Raw genomic sequence first — 10,109 nt, 5'->3', positions numbered from 1 at the left:
GACGATCAGAAATCATGTCTGTTTATCGTACATCGTACAGTTAGAAATTATTTAAAATTTAAAATTAAATTAAATATTACCTAACGAAAACTAATCACACGATATATAATAAATAAACATAATTTCTGAATCTTTCTGATCCCCAAAAAAAAAATCTGACGACAATCCTTTTTCCAATTGCCCAACCAAACTGTACGTTGGGCTACTAAAACCTCACTTCATAAAAGAAAGGAAAAAAAAAAACGCGTTGAATTGAACAAGTCGGTCCATTTTTTTCGGTTTTTGTCAAAATACCCACCTTTAGGATTTCTTAAATCGTAACCGATAATTTTTGGGAAAAATTATATATCCTATCATAGAGTATTATCCGGTTAAAGGCGGTAAATCTTTAGTTTTATGATTTTTTAAACAATTTTATTTTGTATTCAAAATTTTAAATAGTATTGTCAGCGCAAAATATTAGTGGGAACACGCTCACACTTAAATTTCTTAGATTGAAACAAACTCAAAGGTTTAAAGTTCATTTTATCAAAATTGAAACTATGGATTCACTTTATTTATATGAGGCAAAAACTAAAGGTTGTACAGTGTGATTGACTGGAAGAAATACTTGTAAATATCTTATTAAAGAATACAGATTTGTATTGGATGGTTATACAATCACTATATTATATAGGTGTTAATGAAATAAATTAACGACCAACTACTTAGTAATTGTTGTAACGAAGCTCGTTGTGAGAAATAGGTTCATACGTAGTGGAAAGTGAAATGGTGTTTAAGGAAGTGTGAAGAGGGTTTCCACCATATTCTTCAAGCAAAACTAAAAGGTTTCCAGAGTTTTTGAGGAATGATCGAGGAATATGATACCTGTAAAACATAAAAAACCAAATAAAATAAAATTTGTAGCAACTATGTGAGTCAATATACGTAGTGATTTATATGAATTTGGTATTGAAAACTAACTTACATTGTTTGGGAAGGTTTTCCTTTAGAAGTAAGAAATGAAACCCAATAACGACCAATACTTTGGTCATTAACCCAAGCTTCACCCTTCCCCATTGAGCTTAGGTTTAAGATGACTGGATCATTTCCTACCGGCGGCTCGAAAACAATCTGCAATTCATATAAGTATGTGTGTTGGATATATATATATATATTATCGAGCACACATGGTATTCACAACAAATACACGTATAAATTATCTAAACAATCTATTTTACAATAGTTCTCATCCGTATATTATTCTTCAAAAAATAAGAGAGATATGAAATAATTGTGACACAGAATATTGACTTTCGTACTTCTCAAAAAAAACATTAATTTATCACCATCTAATTAAGTGGTCAACTGGTCATATGTTTTAGATTTCAGCAATTGTTTTGTATAAATTATCTTTGAGAAAAGACATAAATAATATGATTTCGCATCTTTAACACAAAATGCTGAGTAGCCCTATGAAGATAATTTTAAAAAAATTGTATTTCATTAGGGAAGTATTATTGGCATTTTAAAAATCTTATTTTACACTCCTCACAAGTGTATTTTTCTTTCCTAATATAAAAAGTTTAGAGTGTAGAATGAGATTTTTGGAATGCTAATAACAATTTCCTTTTATTATATAGTTATTCATAATTTTAGAGTTCATAGGTACTTGTCCGAGTATTTGTACTTCTTCTCGTAAAACATTTGACGTTTCAAGTGTATTCATTTTATTTTTTTTATATAGTTATTCATAATATTTTGCCCATACCTTGTACCAAGTAAGTGGTTGATTTGAAGAGCCTCCAACGTCACTCCATTCAACGTTGTCTATATTTTCTTCTTTGTATATATGCATTTTCTCTCCAAGTAGTCCAACCTGTAAAGATCTCATTCAAATATATTAACAATTCATTCTGTAGGTTATCCGTCAATAATTAAAAGTTTTTTTTTCATTTTTTCTATAAGAGACCAGCAAGTTTTGCTTCATCCTTTCGGGGTTTGGAAGACTAACGTGGGCATTTCAGTTTTTCTCTAATCGTGTGATTTACCAACGTTACAAATCCATAATTAAAAGTTTTGAATTATTGAATATTGGTAATTAAGGTTTTACCTGATATCCCCAATCGTAATTAGTAAAATTGTACAATTCTTTTTTACTGCATTGAATTTCCACTCTTCTTAAGCCAGCAAATCTTCTTTCTAGAAAGGCTCCTGAATCCTTTGCAATTGCAGAGAAAGAAAAAAAACTTGTTGAGTCGAGAAGACATACTGGATGACAAATAAATATATATAAATACAATTATCGTGGTCATACCGGAAGTCCAACCATTACGCTTAGCAAAGAAATATTGTTTGTGCCGTTGTTTAAACCAATTGGTTTCTCCATGACGAATTGCTTCGTATCATGACTGCCATGGCCATTTCCTGTAAGAAACGAATCGAATTACATAAATTAAAACAAATAAATAATTCAATTGACTTGCTTTCAAATTTCAAAATTCAAAATGATTGGGATGTTCTAATAAAAATATGCAGCATGAGAATTGCTAACGAGACTCCCAAAAAAATTAAGTTCTTCATGAACTCTTTGTTATTTCATACTTTAAATTTTAATACATTATTTATAAGATGGTGCTTTTTCACTAAAGTAATCATCTTTAAACCTAGACGACACAAAATTGTTTTGATATTTATATGTGTATATATTGTTATTGCGTTACCTATATACATGTTGTTTATGAAAGCATGTGTTACATGTCCGAGAGACTCTACAACAAGTACCGGTTCAGCGCAAGAAATGTTGTGTTGAAAACTGTTCAAAAAAAAAAAAAAAAAGAATTAAAGGCTCCATTAGTTATTGAACCATGATTCGCTACTGATAAAAGAGCAGTAAGTACTACTGAAAAATTAATCATAAATGAATACGTATTTAAATAATTGAAATTGGAAATTGTGATTGGGCACTTGTCCATTTGTGATTGTATTTCAGCAACACTTACTATTATTCTTTTAGCAGCGAAGTATGGTTCTCAGTTATTTCTATAAATAAGAGGTTGTATACATGGAAAAAGTAGTATTTGGTAAGAGATGAAGAATGTACCTCAAAGTATACCAAAGATAATCCGATACATCTTTTGTCACGTTCATATGCTCGAGTAATGTGTCTGATTGTAGTGAAGTATTTTCAAAGTTTGGGATGATATCTGTGAACTTTTGCCATTTGTCCATTGTATCAAATATTTTTGTTGATCTTATGATTCTTTTGTTTTGCTTTGTATTAACCTATTAATAATAAGTAAGAACAAAACAAACCATTACTTTTCCTTGTGTGCCAATGTTCTACCATTATATGACAAGAAACTAATTTAGAAAAAAGGTAAGTACCAATATCTATCAAACATGTAAAGTTGATTTAAATTGGTCTCAACCTTCTAAGGGTTTTAAATAACTAACTGTCACATTTAGGAAATTTGATTATACGTTAGGTCTAATGTTAAGTGATGATGTGGTCAAATAATTGAGGGATATGGTTGAGTTTTCACTAACACGTTATCTATGGAACTTTGAATTCCCATATCGACCTCTTTTAACCAAGTGAATATAGTGTTTAAGTTCGCAAAATAGGTTGAACTTAAGGGTTTGGAGCTCCTCTAAGATGTGTATCACTGAAAATTCAAATTTGTCTACATCATCACTTAACAATGATGACATCATCAGTTAATGCTAGTGATCTAACAGCCAAATTTTCATAACATTAATGAATGTTTTAAAAATTTAAAACCAGTTTGCAATCACTCTAAATTATTTTAAAACAATACCTTAAAATTTGAGTGATTATCCGTACTTAAACTAAAATAATGGACAATGATTTGGAAATGTAGGTGTTAAGAAAAATGGATAGCTTTTTTTCTTCATATATGACAAGATTAGATAACTTACTTTGTTTTTAAACCAAAAAAAAAAAAATAATAATAATTAATTAATTAAAAAATTAAAAAAAAATTAGATAACTTACCCTTGCAGTATTGAAAATTTCTTTTTCACAGTCAGATAAAATGGCGACTGACTTTGGCATCAGCTCATGAGAAGCATTTCTGAACTGAACCGTAGCGTTACTTTTTTCATCGTTATTTATTAAAAATGCAACACATCTTCCTGCACTTTCATCGCTAAAGACATAGGCCTAGACAAATAATATTCATTAATAATCAACTATGAATAATTGGTGTTTAATAAATCAGCTGAAGTAATAAAATGAAATAGGTACTCGTCGATTTTCTCCTGAACTTGTAAGGAGCTGTTAGTTTTCTCCTTAAATTTTAATTTTAGCTGATTACCGTTTGAACTTTTATAAGTGACCAATTTTTCTCCTGAATTTTAATTTTAGCTAATTACCACCTAAATTTTATAATTGGCCAATTTTTTCCCGAACTTTAATTAATTCCCCCTTCTAAACCCCTAAAATTCAAACTAAAAAAAGGGTACGAGTGAATTAGCAAAAGAGGAGAAGAAGAAAAAAACAATATTTTGTCCATATTAGGGAATCATCTTTTTACAATTATAAAATTTAGTTTATGGAAAATTTGGCTAATAATAAAAGTTCCGAGGGTGTAATTAGTTAAAACTAAAGTTTCATGAAGAAAATTGACAATTCTCAAGAAGGAGGAAAATCGACAAATACCTCAAAGGCTGTTTAATAAATCAGATAAATTTGTATTATCTTACCTCTTGAAGTTGACCTAAAGAAAAATTAGTTCGTGTTCCGTTTAGTAAAGTTGTAGAGCAACTTTTAATTGCAGCATGCAACTTCTTTAGGTGACCCCACTTGGGTTGCCTTAATAAACCTAATTTGAGAGAACAATTTATAATTAGCGGTTACTTAATTAACCATGAATTAAATCGATGATTAACTACCTAATAAATAAATATGATGCAGAAGAACTCACCATATTCATCGAGAGGAGCTTGATCATAGTAACTTGTTATGACATATGCCGAGCCTGTTCTTCCGAAATTAGTTCCACCGTGATACTAGGTTACGATAAGTGCGCAATACCAATTAATCAATTATTTGATTACCAATTAATCAATTATTTGATTAATATATACTAAATGGGACCCACACAATAGATAGGATCCTCCCCGGATCCTCTTTGTGAGGATCCCGGGGATCCTTTAATCCTATTATTTCATCGCACATCTTACGGTCATAAATCATTTTAAATTATATTATTTAAAATTGAACACAAACAGTACATGACGAAAATTAACCGCACGATGTACGATGAATGAATAGGATTAAAGGATTCCCAGAATCCTCACAAAGAGGATCCGGCGAAGAAGATCCTATCTCGTGTGTAAATATAAAAAACTTGAAAAAAAAATTGTAATATGGAAGAGAAAGAATTTGAAGAGGAATGGAAGAGAGCGAGACAGAAAACGCGTGTTATTTTTATTTTTTAATTAGACTATTAGGAATATGCTTTGCTAACATATGGGTGATGAAAGACAAAAAAAAGGTTAAGTTTTATTTTTTTACACAGAGTGTTTTATTAATAAATAGTATAGATATTTATATATATATACTGATATAGAGAATAATGTTAGAATATGAGCATAAGTTTAGATGTATTTCGCCTGGTTTATAAAGGATTAAAACTGGGAATGAATCTTAAATTACTCGCTCATATTAAAATTAGGAGACAGTGTAGGTTTCCAACAATGATTCTAATAGGAGAATCGTAGGAATTGTTTGTCTATATAAATATGACATCTACTCTCACAGAAATAGACTCACTCATTATTGAACTAAAACCTATTGTTAGTTGAGCATTAAGAATTTGATAAAGATAGGAGAAGGTCAGCTGTGAAGATCATGGCTTCTTCATCAAGTATTTCTTACAAATAACTCTAAATATATATGATTAGGTTTAAGAGAGGTTTCAAAGGAGAAAAATTAAAGTATTTATTCTAAAACAAAGATTAATAAAAGGTAAGGAATATTTTTAAAGGAGCTATGTTTGTAGAAACTCAAACATACCATGTAATAGTTGATGTAGCTTCCATTTCTAGCTATGAAGAGAGCCACATGAAATGCAATGTCTTCAGCAGACCTTATGTACGGTTCTCCACCATACACTTGATAGCTTGAAAAATAAGATGAAACACAGAAAAATTCGTGAAGAAATGTATTAACCACAGAAAAAGAAAAAAAAAAAGAATCTCGTGAAAGGAACCATAAGAACAATTCAAGACATCGTGATTTAAAAATCATGAACTTGAAACAATAGATTATGATTTATGAATTTACTATTGATGACACAGATAGATTCTAAAGGGCACGTCCGAATATATAGACTACTATTGAATAAGATTATGTGAGTGCTAAATTTAAATGTGTCGTGGATTAAAATGTCATTAGACGAAAACATTATGTATATATATAAACTAGGAAAACATACAATGACGTCCAATTCTCTGTCCACATAGTGGGCTTATTGGGTGAGTTTGGTCCTCCAAAAGTTTGCCCACATTTCATGCCATTGCATGTATTAATCTGCATGCATGCCCGCATATTAGAGCGGATATTTAATTATAATATTAATACCATAGATAATTAAAACAACAAAACTAGTACGTTTTTGTCCTAATTAAAATGGATTAGTGAGTACTGACCACTGGATCAGGAGCATCGGTTTGCTTGCACATGACCCATGGTGCACCAGTCTGGAGGTCAACTGCCATTTTTGCAGCCCAACGAACGTAGGAGGGTCCTTTTTCATGGAATGCTGCCTCTATGTTTTGATATTCATTCTCAATCTGTTCTTAACACACACACACACACATATAGGGATTACATGTGCAGTTAAGTGTGGGTACCAATTGGCACTAAAATATTTTTCTAATACAACGATAAATTCACATTAAGGGGTATGAGAGAATAAATTAATTGCAAACTCGTTATTTTCGAGATTCAACTTCAAAACCTCACACTTATAAGTTATAAGTGAAAATGAATATCACTTAACTGAATTTCTAAGTGGCAATTGATATTCCACTCAGTACTACGGTCTGCTGATATTTCTCTTTACTTGGAAGTAAGAGGTCTTAGGTTCGAATATCGTGGATGGCGAATTCGATACCAAATTAGGTTGCCCATTGTGTGGCTTGGCCAAATTCCCCCTCCCATAAGCCATAATGTAAAAATATATTGATGTACTAAAAAAAAGTGGCAATTGACACTGAATATTGAATTCAAATTACTGACGATACCTGCGACAGTATGATTGGGCCTCCTTGTGATGCATATAAACCCTCTGACTTCATCAAGTTCACTATTTTTGTAGTGAAGTTTTGCATATAAAACTACAAAGAAAAAATAAAATAAAATAAAAAATACAGTAGGCAAGCAACATGATCATAACGCTATATTACATAGTAGATAATGTTATGAGTGTTTTAATCATGAATTTTGATTTGCACAATTGATAAATATTTTATTTTCAATTTCAACCATCAGTTATCATATCACTTAATGCTATGCACAATTGAAGAAAAATTGTGAACTTAGGTATCGAAGAGCTAGATAATACACATGCATTGTGTACATGCATATGCATGTGTACGTGGGTGAGGAAGGGGACATCAAAGACATGCCTTGAATGGTTCGTTATCTGAGCGGTAAACTATGCCTGGGACGTCATGCAGCCAAAACGGAAGTCCCCTGCAAATATATATAAATTAAAGGATTTTAAAATGTTAACCTAGAAATTAATTCCCCAATTGCAGCAAATTAATTAATATATAAAATATAAGGGTTAATTTACCCATATGTCCATTCACTCTCAATGAAGGGTCCGATCCTGAGGCAAGCATAAAGCCCTTGTGCCTGGATTTCTTTTATAAATTTTACTAGATCATTTCTTCCACTGAAATCGTACTGCATATAATATGCCCATATTCAAAGTAAATATTAATCAACCAATATTATGCCAATGAGAGGAGAGATATTTATTTTTCAGTATATCGTGAATACGATTCGGTACATCAAGTGTTATAAAATAAATAGTTGGATACTTGAAAAATAAATTTTAATTACTTGTGTTGTGGCACTTATTGCGTCGAATCGTATTTTCGACACCCTGAAATATTTCTCTAATGAGAGAGAGAGAGAGAGGGAGAGAGAGGGAGAGAGAGAGAGGGAGGGAATAGATATCAAATTAACCAACCTGGCCCGGCTGGGGCTCGTGACGGTTCCAAAATACATAGGTTTGAATCACATCAAGTCCTCCTTCCTTGGCTTTCCCAATCAAAGATCCCCACATCTACAGTACATACCAAATAATTCATTTGAATTTGATAAACACACGCACATGCATACAATTACATACGTTGAACTTTCTGAATTATTCGATAAATTTACTTTTGCTTTGTTCGCTTCTGTTTTGTTATTTTATTATTGAGTAATAAAATGAAGAATGTTACTTGATTAAAATTGTGTGTTTTGTAGATCACTCTATAAAAATAAACTTTGCAAAAAAAAAAAAATAATCAACCAAGTATCAGTGTTGTTATAATTTTATTGTTTAACTAAAGAACTTGGTTCATCCATTATTGGATAACAAGTAAATAAATGATTTGAGTCATCAAGTAATATCATAGCATTTGTTTTTTTTTTTTTTTTTTTTTTTTAATCATTTATCTTATATTTAATCAAAATCAACAACTAACTTGAGTAGTTAATCTTTCCATTCCTCCAAACCCAATGAATTTAATAGGCAATATCAACATACATAATCATTCTGCATGCATCCAGGGTTCACATTCTTTACAGTTACTGATCTCTAGCATCATACAAAACAGACATAAATTGCATATTTCCAAAATGCTATGTGAACAAAGTCAGAAAAGGTCGAATACCTCCTGCTACCCGTGACATATGTTTATAAACAGACATTTAGTGTTTGCAACCTAATATAAGTTGTTTCTAGTCCCACTCCTCCTTTGACTGATACTATAGACAGTTTGATAAAGTAACGTGACATATGCACATCACTTGTCACTTGAGATGATACACCAATGCGGTATCTCTAGCATTTTCCTTAAAACATATACTAATTTCTATATATATTTATGATTAATGTTTAGACGACCATTTAATTCTCAGTTTTCACTATTTGAAAAAATTAAAAATTGAAAACCAAAAACTGGAAACTACGTTCTTGAGTTTTTACAACTTGGCTTGAGTTTACATTTTCTAAAAAAATTGAAAAATTGAAGTAGTTATTACCAAACAAGATTTCAATTTTTAGTTTTTCAAAAACTAAAAATTAAAAGCCAAAAACTGAAAACGAAATTGTTATCAAACAACCCCTTAGTTACCTTGAGCATATGTATGTATTTGACAGAAACTTTGACAGCTCGTGTGTGTGTGTGTGTGTGTATATATATATATATATTCTACATAAGAGAACTGTGGGTGGGGTATAAGAAGATATTATAAGAAACTCAATATGTTAACTGATTCTGTGTGATGATGAACTACTTAATTTGTAGTGACTTTTAATTTCAATTGCTGATGAAATGAACGGCTTAAAATGTTGGGGGGTTGCATGCATATACACAAGATAATTACCTCAGGTGTGCTCCGAGGATAGTGAATAGAACCTGAAAACAGAAGTCTTCTTTCCCCATCAATGATGAGCGATCTGCCGTCGTACGTGACATCTTCTCCGCAAACACAACCTTCTTGTGTTATAACTACCACCACCGCTGCCACAACAAAAGCACGTCGCAGCTGCCACCACCACAGCTCCATTCTCTCTCTCTTTCTCTCTCTCTCTCTCTCTGTCTCTCTGTCTCTCTCTCTCTCTCTCTCTCTCTCTCTCTGTGGACTACGTATGCATAAGACGGTGGGGATGGATGGACTTTAACGTAAACGAAATTAAGCTTTTAACATTCTTGTTACACTCGCTCGCATATATATATAGAGCTAGCTAGGTTCAACTCCCCAATAAACAGATGACAGGGCATGCAGGTAGAATGAGTTAGGTTCAAAACACGCAGGGCACGTGACATGCACCAATTGGCTTTTACACATAACACAGAGGCAAAATGGTAATTCAAGT

General features: G+C 31.6%; 1 protein-coding gene across 2 annotated transcripts; it reads right to left on the bottom strand.

Annotated features, from left to right (window-relative positions):
• Positions 1 to 534: 534 nt before the first annotated feature.
• MUM2 (Glycosyl hydrolase family 35 protein) lies at positions 535 to 9,940 on the bottom strand. Of its 2 annotated transcripts, XM_088685676.1 has the most exons (19): positions 9,880 to 9,940; positions 9,617 to 9,828; positions 8,211 to 8,306; positions 7,809 to 7,921; positions 7,639 to 7,705; positions 7,255 to 7,347; positions 6,658 to 6,801; positions 6,444 to 6,538; positions 6,023 to 6,128; positions 4,929 to 5,013; positions 4,708 to 4,826; positions 3,998 to 4,165; positions 3,083 to 3,264; positions 2,703 to 2,794; positions 2,297 to 2,406; positions 2,093 to 2,200; positions 1,751 to 1,858; positions 968 to 1,113; positions 535 to 867 (listed from the first exon to the last, which is right to left on the bottom strand). In XM_088685676.1, the coding sequence occupies exons 2-19, from the start codon at positions 9,797 to 9,799 to the stop codon at positions 708 to 710; spliced, it is 2,175 nt and encodes a 724-aa protein (XP_088541802.1). In that variant the 5' UTR covers positions 9,800 to 9,828; positions 9,880 to 9,940; the 3' UTR covers positions 535 to 707. The 2 variants fall into 2 exon arrangements, with proteins under 2 accessions (XP_088541802.1, XP_068332438.2); XM_068476337.2 differs by lacking the exon at positions 9,880 to 9,940 and having other exon boundaries at positions 9,617 to 9,874.
• Positions 9,941 to 10,109: the final 169 nt, after the last annotated feature.

Source organism: Pyrus communis, chromosome 15 (genome assembly GCF_041283825.1).
Source record: "Pyrus communis isolate YQ-2024b chromosome 15, ASM4128382v1, whole genome shotgun sequence".
NCBI lineage: Eukaryota > Viridiplantae > Streptophyta > Magnoliopsida > Rosales > Rosaceae > Pyrus > Pyrus communis.
This window is presented reverse-complemented; position numbering and strand designations above follow the sequence as displayed.

Coding starts and splice junctions, on each gene's coding strand:
- MUM2 (XM_088685676.1), bottom strand. CDS start 9,799: ATGGAGCTGTGGTGGTGGCAGCTGCGACGTGCTTTTGTTGTGGCAGCG. Junction 6,802..7,254: donor GCCCAATCATACTGTCGCAG/GTATCGTCAGTA, acceptor TGTTAAGAACAG/ATTGAGAATGAATATCAAAA. Junction 4,827..4,928: donor AGCTCCTCTCGATGAATATG/GTGAGTTCTTCT, acceptor CTCTCAAATTAG/GTTTATTAAGGCAACCCAAG.